Below are 17,024 nucleotides of genomic sequence, written 5' to 3' on the forward strand. Positions count from 1 at the left end.
CCCTCTGTGAGTTTGAGCCGAACAGCCGGCCGACGTAGACCACACACCAGCCCGGATTCATCCATCTTCATTCTCTAACACAGTGGCTTGAGGGCTTCTGCCATGTACATACTGATTCTGGCGAATTACAAGAGACAAGCCACTCCTGAGGGAAGCCTTCATGGCCCTTCAAAGACAGCATGATGCTGCCGAGTGTAAAACTCTCAACATGATCCAAAGCAAACCAGACTCAATGTTCCCTATCATTACCTCCTGACTGTTTTCCGATGGATCTTCGATCGCAAAAGCTGAATATCGAGAGTACAGTGGTGTATAGGAGGAGATAATGGTGCACCCAATATGGATATAGGCTTAATATTAACGCTGTTCCAGTACAACCACTAGTGATGTCCTTAATCTTCCAGCCATAAAACAGTCACAATCAACTATATTCAAGCTTATACTGTAAGTTTAAAGGACATGTGCAGTTCTCCAGCATCCACTGTTAACTGTAAACAAGATGACATCTGCGCACTGGCAAAATTAACTGCACATTACATTCATCATCATGTCGCGCTCAGCCGCTGCATGAAGCATCTCTGAATTAATTTCACTTCACTTGTAAAGCAGAGACAATCTATCTGTCACGTTCCCTGCAGCAATGGACTGATCTACCTTCACAAACCTTCCGCTGATGTGCTGTGTTGTAATTATGGAGACAATGAAACACATCATCTGGGTCAGTGAATACATGACCGTTAAAACATCCCCACCCCCCCTTACAACCAACCAATGCACTTAACTGGTGTTTCTCGCCGTTAATCCAGCCTGGTTTGGGTTTGGGGAGGGATGGACCGCAATCTGGGTCACCAAATAAATGAGGCCAGGGCGTGTACTGCACCGCAGCGTCCATCTGGCAGCTCCACGTGCCTGTCTCTGCCAGCGATATACAGGTCTGGAGGAATAACAGAGTGGGCACACTCTGACACTCAGAGCCAGGAGACATGCTACCTGGCTCTGGACTAAAGTGTGTGTGAACATTTTTGCGTTTGGATTTTAGTATGGAAGCATACAATTTTTATTTTATTTAAAAAAAAATTTGTTGGCAGTATGGGAACCAGTAAATTAAAAAAAAAAAAAAAAAAAAGACAACAACAGCAGCAACATCAACAATATAAATATATATATATTTATATATATATATATATATATATATATTTTTTTTTTTTATGAAAACATATAAAGAGCAAAAACAATTCAAATAAATAAGCAATTAATGACAAATAATGTCAACAATATATAATTTAATATATAAAATATATTAAAATATATATATTTAAACAAGATTTATTAAATACTAATTTATATATATATATTATATATATATATATATATATATATAATTATATAAATATAAAGCTATTTTTGATATAATTTTTTGCTATAATATATATATATATATATATATATATATAATATTTTTTTTACATTTCTAATATATATATATATTAGAAATGTAAAATGTATATATATATTTTTTTTCTAAATATATAAATCTTCTATATATAAATACATTTTTATTTTTTTTAATAAGCAATTTAATAACAATTACCTCAAAATTTCAAAAGTAAACCAGTACAGCACATCTTTTTATATAGTAACATTAAATGCCATCATTTTCAGGTTTTCATGAATGCTTTGATATTAATTTTTATACAACATGTATTTGCCGCTTGGTTAATACATTATTCCATTTGCATAATTAATTATGTAATACGCTCTATAAAAAAATAATAATAATTTATTATTATTGTTTTCTGGAAATAATAATACTATAATTTTACACAATTCATATTTCTTTTTATACTTAAAGACTTTTATGGTTTATGTTAGCAGATGGTGCACTGAAAGTTACGGAGCCCCTAAAGGGACATGTTGGTGGAAAAAAAAAATGTCGGGAGGAAAAATAATAAGTCAATACTTTTGCATTCCCCCGAGAAACTTTGCGTTCGCTTGCAAAACCTCTTGAGTTCTTTGCGAGAACGCAAAGTTTCTTGGTGGAATGCAAAACATTTTTATGAGAGAACACAAAAGCATTGACTAATAAGTTTTCCTCCATCTCATTTTTTTCCTTTACTATGTCCCTTTAGGGGTCCATTTAAGTGTTGCTTAGCTTGGACAGAGACTGACTGAACTGTAATAAACATAAAACAAAGGGAAATTAACTTGAATGAACACAGTCATTAGCACTGTGCTTTTCCAGCAATGTTGCTAACTGAATAATAATAAAGCCACACATGCATTGTGTCAGCCATTGCATAGGGGCAAAGGAAAGGAAAAAAAAAAACAGATTGTATGATGACAGGGATCTTTGAAGTCCATATGCATGTGGGTGATGGCACACAGTGGAGTGAAGCAGAATCTTGACTCACAGAGTTATGCCAAAAGCCTCTCTCAGTCTTTATCAACAGCCTTTATCTTGATCATAAGGACAGAGACCACCATGAGGCACATTTATAATTAGATTGTCAGAGTGTCGGGTCAAACACTATGAGTCAGCTAGATGATAATGCCGCTCTGGGACTGTTAGTGTCAAGCATGGCTTATACTCCAGCTTTGATAAAGCATTCATATCATGCCTTCTGTTGATCTTTTGCTATGTCACAAAGGTCTGCATGTGCACAAATGTCTTATGAATTGCAACACTCATTCTCTGCTTTTTCTTAGACACCATGCAATTAGAGGAAAGAAAACCTCACTGCTAAAAAAAAATAGTTGAAAATGCAAAAATAAATAGATAAATAGTTTAAATATTTACATAATTGACTATCATTACTTTTCTAAAGACTGGTTGGAAATGAGAGTAATCACAATTATTTATTAAAGAATATCTTCATACAGTTTCCGAATAGCTAATGTTGTATCTTTTCCTCACAGTTTCTCATCAACTTTATCTTGCTCACTGCAGTTTGTACATGTAATTCAATATTCTCTGTAAAGCTCAATATTTAATGTGAAAAGTATATAATGACATGATATAGTATTATAAAATTATTTTGAAAATAAATCTAAATGGTTAAATACAATTAAACAGAAAAAATCTTGAATATATATAAAATAAAACAATATAAAATAGTATTGATTATATATAAATAAACTATTTGGTAAATTTTAGCCTCCAAAGGAGAGTTAAACAAATGATCCAGAAATATTAAATACATAAACAAAAATATATATCTAATATTACTTCAGTAGTGCTGAAAAGAGACTGTTAACCTAATCTAAAGTTTCCTGATAATATTTTATTTCTTTTAGCTTTAGTACCATGACAGTACACAAGCCAATGAAATAATATTTAATGTTCTCACAGTATAAACAGGACTAATATATAGCTGCCTTTATGTATTAGGAAGGGGGGTAAATAAAACCATCACTTGTTTTTATCAGTTTGCTTAGTGTATCACCAAAAAAGGGAAGATTATTATAGGCTATAATTAGAAACAAACACCAAAACTATCTGTCATTCTTCTGAGAAACAGCTTCAGCAGTGTGTTTGACTCGAACACTAAGGCAACAGGAACATCGTAATGATGACTAATGCTTACCAATGAACAAAGGGAATTGCAGCACATGGCAGCAGCACGGCTACAGGCCTGTAGCAGAGGGGGGAGTTTATGATTAATGGAAATAAATATGAAAAGCATCACATCAGCCCCGGCACCTGATCACTCTCGCCTCCACAACTGCGTTACTGCTTAGCAAACAGCTACATCACTAACGGATACTGCCCTCGGTTCAGTTCAGTGTGCGCACTACACTCCTGGAGTCAGCAGCTATGACGCCAAATATCTCCTGACAGAGAGGTCAAGATTCAAGATTAATCCACTGCCACAATTTGACATGCCTTTTTTTGTTTTTTGCTTTGAATCTCTGAAGGCCCAATCTCTAATAAAGCAGTATTGAAGTAATTCATGCAAAACCCTACATATTAAATATTATATGGGTATGTACAATTATTTGAAGTATGTCAAATGTTTGTATAAATTTATTACACAGGTCTCTGGAATACTTGATTCTGATTGGTCAAACTTGGCTTTCTGTGGCAAAATATTTTTTAATCCCCAAAATAAAAAATAAAATAAAATACTTAATTCTGATTGGTCAGATGTTGCTTTCTGTGGCAAAATATTTTGTGTGCAACCAAAATGAAATTAAAAGAAAAAAAAAAATGTTCAAATAGATTAGATGATGGACTAAAATAACTGAAACTGAAATAAAAAAAAAAAATAAAAACAATTTTTTTTTCATTTTTTGTAAAAAAAAAAAAATCCTTTATTTTAACTTTATTTTAACAAAATTATTAAAACTTTATCTAAAATTAAAATGAAAAATATAAAAATAAAAATCTATTCAAAATATTAAAGGTGCCCTAGATGTATGCATGCTTCGAATTATGTGAGTAAAGTATTTATTTAGATAGTTACGTTTGATTCTGCTCTGTGGCTAACGGGCTAAAGCTAACATTACACACTGTTGGAGAGATTTATAAAGAATTAAGTTGTGTTTATGAATTATACAGACTGCACGTGTTTAAAAATGAAAATAGCGACGGCTCTCGTCTCCGTGAATACAGTAAGAAACGATGGTAACTTTAACCTCATTTAACAGTATATTAGCAACATGCTAATGAAACATTTAGAAAGACAATTTAAAAATATGACTAAAAATATCATGCTACTATGGATCATGTCAGTTATTATCGCTCCATCTGCCATTTTTCGCTGTTGTTCTTGCTTGCTTACCTTGTCTGTGCACAGATCCAGCCGTTAATACTGCCTTTACTTGTCTAATGCGTCGAATGGGCTGGCATTATGCAAATATTGGGGTCATACATATTAATGAACCTGACTGTTACGTAACAGTCGGTGTTATGTTGAGATCCGAGTGTTTTCCGGAAGTCTTTTAAACAAATGAGATTTACATAAGGAGGAGGAAACAATGGGGTTTGAAACTCAATGTATGTCTTTTCCATGTACTGAACTCTTGTTATGCAACTATGCCGAGGAAAATTCAAATTCTGATTCTAGGGCACCTTTAATAAAAACTAATAAAAAAATATAAAAGTAGCTCAATAATACTAAAATAACACTGATAATGTCTTGATTTACCTATTTGGTAAGTAGACAGTTATTTTTTCTAAAATAAAATAAAATAAAATAAAATAAAATCTTGAATAGGCCTGTATGTGTATAAACAATTTGATTAATTTTATAGCTTCCAAAGCACATATTTACAAGGATCCATAGTTATTAAATATATAAACAGTTAATTAGGTCTAATTATGGCACATGGGTTTGTTATTTACTATTTTAAAATTACCTGTAGAGCATATTAACTTCTGATCTTATATTACCTAAAATTAATTTGTTACATTAATCTCTCTGTGCCCTTTTAAATGGGTATATTTTGCTGAGAGAAGAGGAGATAAAGTTAATCCTCTTTGCAATATTAAAGCTGCAACACTGATGACTTTGCCTATACCTCAGTGATATTATGGTACACCACACAACATTGATCCAGTTTACATGTAATGAGAACACTGGACACACATCATTGATCCCAGAGCAAGTCAGAATTCAGGCTATTGTATTTGTAATCTGTTACCTTATTGACATGCAGTCCTTCCTCAAGTTGAACAGTCCTGTCTTACTGAGTTGTCGATATTGTGTATCGGAGGTTTATTCTTAAAAAGGTTTTGCTCATTAGGAGGCATGTATTGGCCAAAGGGAGTGAAAAAGTAAAGTGAAGGGCTCATGAATTATTGACAAAGACATTGGAAAAATGGCAGAGTGACATTTTGAAGGATCCAGAGGAAATTCAAAGATGATGTTCAAGGGTGATTAATTTTGTGATGGTGTCTTTGCACTTCATTTGGCAATGTTGTTGCAAATGGATTATTTAAAATGTATTTATTTATTTTGAAACTCAGCTGAGCAGACACATTCGTTATGGATAATGGCAGTGATTAATCCTGGAGTAAACAGCTAAAAATGCCCTTGCAGGAAAAAAAAAAAAAAAAATCACCCTTCAGGAAAAGAAAAAAAAAAGAGAGAGAGAAAGAAATATAAAATGTCCTTTATCACTCTATGATAGTTAAAGCAAAGTGAGACAGGCTGGAGATTCATGAATAAGTAAGAAAGAGTCTTCCAGTCTCCCAAATCCCTGTCTGCAGAATTTAGATTAGTACAATGAGCAGAAAAGCAGACAGCACAGGAGAGTTTGCCAAAGAAATAGTACTTGCTGAGTTTCTCTTTATATATACTGTATATACAATTGTACAAAATTAAATAGGCAGCCCTATACATATACACACATCCTAGAACTGCCTATTCAATTCAGTTAATTAGTACAAAGCATGGTAATAAGGATATATACGTTATATTAATACATTTATTGAATGTTTTTTAATTATTCATTGTAATTAAGTCACTTCTGAAGGCGGGGAGTGGGGGTATCAACAGTAAACTTGTATCAGCAGTTTAGGCTGGTTGTGGTGTAATGGTGTGAATGATATTTTCTTGGCACAGTTTGGGTCCCTTAGTACCAACTGAGCATCGTTTAAACGCCACAGTGTATCTGAGTATTGTTGCTGACCATGTCCATACCTTTATGACCACAGTGTTCCCATTTTTTGATGGCTACTTCCAGCAGGATAACGTTTTTTGAACATGATAATGAGTTCACTATACTCAAATGGCCTCCGTAGTCACTAGATCTCAATCTAATAAAGTAGCTATGGGATGTGGTGGAATGGGAGATTCACATCATGGATGTGCAGCCGACAAATCTGCAACAACTGCATGATGCCATCAAAATTTGTATATGCTATCTGAGATTAAATAGATTCATCTTAATATTTAAAAATCTTTTTTTTTAAAATTGATTGACAGTCCTAATATACAAAGAGGAGGAGAGACAGCAACTACTCTTTGATGCCCAACGAAGAAAAAATTTAATCAGTCAGGCTGTCAAAGAACTAAAAAACATCGCTCAAAAATGATCAAAAACAGTCCCGGTGCTAACAGCGCAAGGCGTCAAGGGAAGCCAAGTGACCTTTCGTTGACTGGCTCATAGTAGGACTGCAGAAAATATGCTTGGAGTGTAGCTTAACATTAATGAAAATTGTTCTGTAAAGTGTTTTTTTTTTTTTTGACATAAAGCAAACACTCTATTAGGCATCCACTACCATTTATGCAATGTTAAAGGTGTAAAAAGGGATGGAAGTTCACAAGTCAATGGCCCTAATTGAACTGAGCAACTCTGTATTTGAGTCACACATCCAAATTAAAGTAAGTACTGTGCTCCCATAGTGACACTGCCATTCTGCTATGCCTTTAGATTTCTTTGGAGTATTTAAAATCTATTAAACTCTCCCAGGCTTTGGCCATCAAAAAATCTATACCCAGGAACACTGCTGTTTGGTCAGCCTTGAAAAAAGATGGTTTTACTTTAAACCTTCAATAAAAAGAGTTGTACAATAGGTAATATAACCTGTAATGTTATGAGATCTTTTATATGGCATACATAGCTCTAGGGGTCGGGAATTATTTGAAGTGGTCAGAATATAACAAGATTCGAAATGTGTTTTTAAAAGAAAATGAAGGTGCATATTATATAGGATAGGTTGTTAAAGGAATTGCATTAAACAGTTGCAAAAATAACTACTCTGTTAAAATTTAAAAAAAAAATAAAGTAAGTACTGTGCTCTCAGTTAAACTGCCATTCTGTTATGCCGTAAGATTTCTTTGGAGTATTTAAAATCTATTCAACTCTCCCAGGCTTTGGCCATCAAAAAATCTATACCCAGGAACACTACTGTCTGGTCAGCCTGGAAGAAAGATGGTTTTGGTTTACACTCGGTCGCTGACCCAATCAGCCTCTGCTCCACAGGGATGCATAGGGCCAAAAACAATCTGTCTTACAAGCTTCGCGGAGTTGCTCATTAAACCCAGTGTAAGCCATGTTTAAAAAAAAAAAAAAAAGTTCTATCCCACCTTAATATGCAAAGACACCTATAAGTAAGTCATTGTAGATTGATATCCCCACAAGGTGTAAATATTATGGCACTACACATAGTAATACCAAATAACAAATATATTAGAAAAATAACAAAAAATTATATATACACAGTGCATCCGGAACGTATTCACAGTGCTTCACTTTTTACACATTTTGTTATGTTACAGCCAGGATTAAATTGATTAATTTCCTCAAAATTCTACAAACAATACCCCATAATGACAAAGTGAAGAAAGTTTGTTTGAAATCTTTGCAAATTTATTAAAAATAAAAAACGAAAAAATCACATGTACATAAGTATTCACAGCCTTTGCCATGGCACTCAAAATTTAATTCAAGTGCATTCTGTTTCCACTGATCATCCTTGAGATGTTTCTACAACTTGACTGGAGTCCACCTATGGTAAATTCAGTTGATTGGACATGATTTGGAAAGGCACACACCTGTCTATATAAGGTCCCACAGTTAACAGTGCATGTCAAAGCACAAACCAAGCTATGAAGACCAAGGAATTGTCTGTAGACCTCCGAGACAGGATTGTATCAAGGCACAGATCTGGGGAAGGGTAAAGAAACATTTCTGCAGCATTGAAGGTCTCAATGAGCACAGTGGCCTCCATCATCCGTAAATGGAAGAAGTTTGGAACCACCAGGACTCTTCCTAGAGTAGTCTGCCCGGCCAAACTGAGCAACTGGGGGAGAAGGGCCTTAGTCAGGGAGGTGACCAAGAACCCGATGGTCACTCTGACAGAGCTCCTGCGTTACTCTGTGGAAAGAGGAGAACCTTCCAGAAAACAACCATCTCTGCAGCACTCCACCAATCAGGCCTGTATGGTAGAATGGCCAGACAGAAGCCACTCCTTAAGTAAAAAGCACATGACAGTCCGCCAGGAAGACTCTCAGACCATGATAAACAAAATGTTCTGGTTTGATGAAACAAAGATTGAACTCTTTGGCCTGAATAGCAAGCATCATGGCTGGAGAAAACCAGGCACTGCTCATCACCTGGCCAATACCATCCCTACAGTGAAGCATGGTGGTGGCAGGATCATGCTGCAGGGATGTTTTTCAACGGCAGGAAATGGGAGACTACTCAGGATCGAGGGAAAGATCAATACAGCAATGTACAGAGACATCCTGCTCTAGAGAGCTCTGGACCTCAGACTGGAAGTTTCATCTTCCAACAGGACAACGACCCTAAGCACACAGCCAAGATAACAAAGGCTACAGGAAAACTCCATGATCGTCCTTGAGTGGCCCAGCCAGAGCCCAGACTTGAACCCGATTGAACATCTCTGGAGAGATCTGAAAATGGCTGTGCACCAACACTCCCCATCCAACCTGATGGAGCTTGAGAGGTCCTGCAAAGAAAAATGTGAGAAACTGGCCAAAAATAGGTGTGCCAAGCTTGTAGCATCATACTCAAAAAGACTTGAGGCTGTAATTGGTGCTAAAGGTGCTTCAAAAAAGTATTGAGCAAAGGCTGTGAATACTTATGTATATGTGATTTTTTTCATTTTTAATGAATTTGCAAAGATTTCAAACAAATTGCTTTCACATATATATATGTGAAATATATATATACATATAATTCACATATATATATATATATATATATATATATATATATATATATATATATATATATATATATATATATATATATATATATATACACACACACACACACACAATTTTAAAATTTTATAAATGTGGTTACGTGTTGGCTCACCACTTTAGGACCAGTGACACTAGTAGAGTTCCACTGCAAGTGTATCCATTTTCAACTTGTGACACTAATGATTTGTTAATCAATGTGACACTAGAACTTCCCCAGGTAACACAACATAGATTTTAGCTGGCCTAGTGGTTCCTGGAAGAATGAGATAATGGAAGACAGAGTAGAGCATTGGGACTATAATTCTCTTTTCTGGATGATAGAGGCTGCCATTTTCTATCTGCAGAGTTTTATAATCAACAGGAAATGATATCCTGGACAATAGTGCAAGCTGGAATGATTGCTGGCGTGTACCGTTAGGACACAGAAATATGTATTATTATCTTTGTCAGCCCTTTTTCACTGCTGATCAGTGCATGTGCGTGAGCTCTGAAGACACATGAGCACATCATCTTCCTGTCTAAAGGGGAGGATGTGTGAAGGCCTCATTCTAAAGGCCATATCATTCTCAAACGTGTTTCAGCGTGCTCCCAAATGAAATAATTTCAGACACGACGCCTCATAACTCATTCTTCAAAGCTTGAGAGATATGCTGTTGACCAAAAAGCCTCAAAATACACCGAAAAAAACAGAAGGAATTCAGATGTGACACAACAGGAAGCTACTGTTTGATTAGAAACAAAGAGAAACACAATCGCACAACTTTGTAAATGCTGAAAAAGCCTCCTGGGATGCTAAAAAAATTGGATCTGTACTTTCTCAAAAAGAAGGGGAAAAGGGAGAAAAACACAAAAATCGAAGGTGTGAACATTTGTATTCTGATCATGCTAAATAAAGTGAAATGAAATTAAAATCTCTAGCAGGAGTGTGTGGGATGTATTTCTGGGAAATAAAGACAAAATATATTATCTTTATTGAAATCAATAGAGTCTATTGTTGTTCTACTTGAAAATGCAATAAATTGACTGATGGTATCTTGTTATATTTGTCAGCAGGGTTGGGGGTAATGCATTACAAGTAATGTGCATTATGTAATCAGATTACTATTTTGATGTAAGGAGTATAGTAACACATTACTTTATAAATGTACCCACTAATATTTGAGCTACTCTTTTTAAAAAAGAAAAACTTTTTTAAACTACTGAATTAAATTTTTAAATTTCATCATATGCACAGTTCATTTCTGGGTTGTCTGTTCATTCATGAGCAAAACTTATTTTACTAGTACTTAAAACTTCTTTTTCTACTTCTCTACTTGCAGGGTCCATTGCAAGATGCTCCTATATCAAGTACCACTACTCCTCAGCCACAATACCCAAGAATCTCTCTTACAACATCACCAAGACTATACGTCAGGATGAATGGCACTCTCTGCGTGAGTATATGGCTTTATTTGAAGATGCACTTAAGAAATGCCACTACTGTGATTAGAGGGAGACTACAAATACACAGCTGGAGAATTACTAACTCAAACTGCCATGTTAGCTTGTCTAAGGTGCATTCATAGTACAAATCAGTGTATATTTTAACCATTACTCCTGGGACAAGCACAATTAAACAGTAATCATCCCCGATCTAGTGATCTCATTTGCTCAGACCCTACTTGCGAAGATCAATTCAAAGTCACATATGGAAGTTGTAAAGCAACACATTGTAATTTCATTCACTTATTTCGGGCAAGCTCTCAGTAGACATAAAGATATAGATGAGGTGATTTGTTGTTGCTTTGTGGAAGGAGAAAGTAGGGTACATATCTCAAAGTCAGATGTACCTTGTTGACCCACTTTTGCTCTGTTTCCACCCTTCCCAAAATGGAAATTATGAAGATGCTTTAACAGAGAAGTGATGGGAAAATGTTCTAATACAGAGAGTGGGCCATTAGTATTCAATCTGACCCACAGGAAGCTCAGTAAAACTGTAAAGCCCATCATTCACAAAGTTTTACACATGCCACCTTTTGAGGGTTTGATTTCAAAGATACAGTGATACAGTGAAAGTTTTCACACCCGACTCTTAATGCATCGTGTTTACTTCTGGAGCATCAGTGAATGTTTGAACCTTTTTTAATAGTTTTGTTTGAGTCCCTCAGTTGTCCTCAGTATGAAAACAAAGATCTCAAAATCCTACAGTCACTGCTGGAAAGGGTTCAAATATGCAAAAATGCTTGAAAACAGATGAATCTGCAGGAGCTGGAGGATTTTTCTGAAGAACAGAGCTCAGTTTAACATCTCAGGACAAACAAGAGACTCATGAAGAACCATCACAAAACATAAAAACAGTCGTAGATCATCAGGTAACCACACACAGTATTGAGAATCAATGGTTCACATACTTATGAATGGGGTTATTTTAATAAATTCAGCTATTGTTTTGTCTTGTGAACTAAATGCAAACATCTTTTATGTAAAATATCTTACTTAAGACAGTACTAAACAAAAAATAACATGCATTTTTTATTATCCCTCTTATTTTATTCAAATAATTCTCATTTTCACAGATTCTGCAAGGGGTTCACGTAGTTTTTCATGCCACTGTATATTTACTATTCATAAACCAATTTTGCTGGTAAATAAAATAAAACAAATATTGTAAAACAAATATTAGACATAAATAGTTAAAGGATTAGCTCACTTTCAAATGAAAATTACCCCAAGCTTTACTCACCCTCAAGCCATCCTAGGCGTATATGACTTTCTTCTTTCTGATGAACACAATCGGAGATATATTAATAAATAGCTTTATAATGGCAGCGAGTGGGATCAACGTGTATGAGCTGAAGAAATTGTCTCCATCCTCATCCATCCATCATAAACGTACTCCACACGGCTCTGGAGAGTTAATAAAGGCCTTCTGAAGCGAAGCGTTGCGTTTGTGTAAGAAAATATATCCATATTTAACAAGTTATGAAGTAAAATATCTAGCTTCCACCAAACTGCCTTCTGTATTCATATTGCAGAAAAAAAAAACAGTTACGCTTTTTCTGTAAGTTGAATAGGGAAGGCATAGGACGTAGCGTAAGTTTTTTGAACTGCGAGACTTTTACACTTTCTTCGTAAGTCGATTACGGAAGGCGGTTTGGAAGCTAGATATTTTACTTCATAACGTGTTAAATATGGATTTTTTTTTTTTACACAGTAGGCTTCAGTAGGCCTTTATTAACCCCCCAGAGCCGTGTGGAGTATGTCTATGATGGATGGATGTGGATGGAGGCACTTTATTCAACTTCATACTTGTTGATCTTGCTCACTGCCATTATAAAGCTCGGATGCGTCAGGATATTTACTAATATATCTCCGATTGTGTTCATCAGAAAAAAGAAAGTTATATATACCTAGGATGGCTTGAGGGGGAGTAAAGCTTGGGCTAATTTTCATTTGAAAGTGAACTAATCCTTTAACTTAATATTACCGATAAATGTTTAACTCAATATGCGTTTCATGCAAAGGCCAGAAGTTGAAATTAATAAATGCATAATAATCATTTTATTTTAGGCATTTATTTTAGTTTCCCCCCCCCCCCCCATTAAAAACAGCTCTACAAGAATTAGTTTGAGGAAGCCTACAGTACAACAAGCTCTTCTGCTCTTTTCCTTTTTGTCTGACAGCCACAGTTGTGACACTGGATTTCACTACCGTTTACAAAATTTACACTGAGTGTGGAGCGTGTAAATCTACACAAAAGGCCTTCTCTTTGGAGAGTACTGGCTTTTTTGAAACCCTCTTAAGAGATGGGATTGTGGTTTGAAGCTGCCGTGTATCACCGACAGAAGAAAGAATGGGATACGGCATGCCCTCAAACTGTCATGTGGTCACACTCCACTGCGCTGCAGAGATCTGCCTCTGTCAGGTGACAGGAGAGACACCTTTCCTTTAACACCAAAACTCACCAGTATCTACACCTCCATCTCTCTAGCTTTCCTCTTTTTCTAAAGCTGCAACATGGAGGGTTATGAAAGCAGAGATGCAAAAATGACACTGCAGGAAAGAGAGCTCTCAGTGCAGTCAAGTGCAGCAGATGAAAGATCTCTCACGGTTTCCATTTTGTGCTCAATATCTGGTTCACGTGAAATTTACTCTTTGATACCAGAAATTTACCCCAGACCTGCAGGAGCATACTGTTCAAAAGTTTGGGGTCTGTATAACTTTTTAACATTTCTTATGCTCACCAAGGCTGCATTTGTTTGATCAAAAATACAGTAAAACAGCAATATTCTGAAATATTGTTACCATTTAAAAGAAGTTTTCTATTTTGATATATTTTACAATGTATGTTATTCCTGTGTTGGCATCGTTGATTTTTTTAGCATTATTACACCGGGCTTCGGTGTCACATGATCCTTCAGAAATCATTCTAATATGCTGATTTGCTGCTCAAGAAAATAGACAATATATCCAATATCGACAGGCACCAATAAATAAATAAAAAAACATTCTAATATTGGCTTATAATCAATATGGCACAGATATATTGTGCATATCTAGTTAAAATATTTCTCATAGACACTTCAGCTTAGACTGGAACATGTTCACATGGTATTTAGAGTCTCCCAGGGCGCGTTCAACGAGTCTGTCATTTGATTCAAGTATTCTGACCTATACTGTAAAGAAAGATGTGGAACAGCCAGTCTCTTGTTTAAGGTCAGGCTGAGATGTTTAATGTTCTTATTACAGCTTATACAGCTGCTCTAGCAAATCAAACAGTAGGATGAAGTCCTTTCCTATGGTGAGGAAACCCTAAATGTAAAAAAGAAAAAAGAATTAACAGAAGGCATGGCCTTTATGGCTTTGATTCCATTGAGTGCCATATTGATTTTGGGGACCAAGAGAGGTCAGGAGATCAAGATCTCTCCATTAGTGGACACCGAGAAGTAAATTACTCTAATACTGTCTGGGAAATGTGTCTGAACCTGGGTAACACTAGCAAAAAAACAAAAGGGCCAAAAAAGATCCCTAGATGTCTGAACTGGCCACTGGTGGGAAAAAAGCTTGCGTTTTGTTGTGATGCCTTGAATAAACAGAACAGGTAACGCTCAAGTTTGATTGTTTTTTTCTCGTGTTTCACTCGGATGAGAAGCCAGACCTGACATTTCATAAAGTGTGTGAAATTGAACAAAGGGAGGTTAGAACATTTCCTGTGCTCTCATAATGCTTATCTGTTCATGAGTGACATCAGCAAAACTTCAGAAGGCTGTGGGATATACACAGCACTCATTTGTACCTGTCAGTCAACATGCTAGGAAACCGACTATACCAGCAAGAAAGTCACAAAAGAAGCTGCTATTTCTATCATGCAGAATATGAGAGCTAAAGATGAGACTTCACAGAAGCCAAATTCTCTTGTTTTTAGCGATGGACGGCATATTCATCTCAACACAGCAAATGCTTTTGGAAGTTTCGTCTTTGGATGAAGACAGCATTGGTTCAGTAACTTCAGCGGCTTAGGGATTTTGTAAGATCAAAAGGAGGCACCAAAAATGAGCAGCAGGAAGCTGTCAATGAACACGACAGGAAATAATCTGCCGTGATGCGTAAAGGTGCCCAAAGAGGCGAATTATGATCTAGGGTTCCAAATCCTCCAGATCTTAGTGCACTCAACTTAGAAACTGCTTAGTGCTTCAGAGACCAAAGAGAGTCAACCATTGGATTAAAAGAAAGAAAGAAAGAAAGAAAGAAAGAAAGAAAGAAAGAAAGAAAGAAAGAATTTGATTACATAAATCAAATTAATTGCATATGCTGAATATGACATGCTTAATCAAAATAACTGCAATTAAAAATGCAGTTAATGACATATCAATTACATGAATTTTACATTTAATTACATTAATAAATTAAAAATGTGTTCATGTAATCAAATTAATTAAATTAATTACATATGCCAATTTATATGTAAGCAATAAGGTACAAGAGGCTGTACTGTATTGTGAATAAGTCACAACGCCCTTCAGCCGTTACTTATTCACGATACAGCACTAGCCTCGAGTACCTTATTGCTTTTATAAAACGGTTACCACACAATACAAATATGAAAAGCCAAAAATATGTATCAATGTAATTTTCATGAAGTAAACTTTAACTAAAAGCCTTCCTTCCGCCGGAAAAAATAGTCCCTGACCGTGAACAGCAACAGAAGTTACATTTTCACGCCATTAGATTGCGACAAATATGAGTGTGTCAGTCAGAAGCGAAGACTTTTACATTGAAAAGACTGAATTGTTGTGAACACAGAACAAGATGCATGCAACTGACAAATGCTTTGACTAGCGCTGTCAGTCATGGGAAAACCCCCTTCACTGTTAAAAGGACAGGATATTACATCGGACATTTAAACAGATTTTTTATTATGAACATAGGACTGACCTGAAGGAAAATGCCAAATCTGAATATAGGTAATAAACTTGCTCTCTCAATCTTTTTCTCACAATACTCTTCTACATAATACTGTAAGCTTCAATGAACAATATCAATTGAGAACATACAGTTTACATTGCTAAGAGTGGTTGCTAAGGGTGTTGTGTAGTGATACACAGAACCCTTGGGTGAAGCGGTTTTATCGTGAATAAAACAGTTATTGACCTATGAGAATCAAGGACAGGAACTAACCGTTTTATAAAATGGCATTATAGTGGCAGACAAAAGTATTTTAAGAGACTTTATGGAAAGTGTACTAAATTGTACTAAATGAACACATTAAATAGAAAGCTCTTATTATTGCATGCTTTAAAGCTACTGTACATCCTTTACTGAAGCTGTTTCTTACATAAAACATTAGTTGGATAGCTTGATGATTGTTGTCTTGGGACCCTTCTAAAAACAGGACCTGAAATGACATACTAACATCCTAAGCGGTAATTTAGCCTTTACCCCAGAGTGGGATACGCAGAGGAAATGAATTGTACTTAATTGTCACTGCTGTAATCAGACACTATTAAGGTGGGATTGAGCAATTTGTATCATTTCTGTACTTACATTTAAACTACTTAAACATTAACCTCCTATGTATTTATTAGTGGACTTTGAATGTGAGCTCACCACAGTATCCACACTACTGATTTAATCTCCCCTAGATAAGATATTTACATGTGTCCCGGCATTAATAAATGGAAATTGGAAACAGTGTCATCATGCAAACCATGATGTGCCTGACATTAACAAGGACGCTATTACAGCGAACACCAGAGAAATGGAGGAGGCTGTCGAGAAATTTCTCAACTGCAATTTGGCATTTTGACATCCATGATCATTATATTTTCTTTCAAAGCTGAGAGACCTTTTCCTCAGTGGTAGGTGAGC

General features: G+C 35.6%; 1 protein-coding gene across 1 annotated transcript in view; it reads left to right on the forward strand.

The window, feature by feature from the left end:
- Positions 1-17,024, forward strand: part of tmem178bb (transmembrane protein 178Bb) — a 100,948-nt gene that overhangs the window by 40,091 nt on the left and 43,833 nt on the right. Inside the window, exon 2 of the mRNA XM_067390966.1 lies at positions 10,997-11,110. Within this exon, the coding sequence (XP_067247067.1) occupies positions 10,997-11,110 (114 nt within the window). The remainder of the gene's footprint in view (positions 1-10,996; positions 11,111-17,024) is intronic.

This window comes from Chanodichthys erythropterus, chromosome 8, assembly GCF_024489055.1.
Source record: "Chanodichthys erythropterus isolate Z2021 chromosome 8, ASM2448905v1, whole genome shotgun sequence".
NCBI lineage: Eukaryota > Metazoa > Chordata > Actinopteri > Cypriniformes > Xenocyprididae > Chanodichthys > Chanodichthys erythropterus.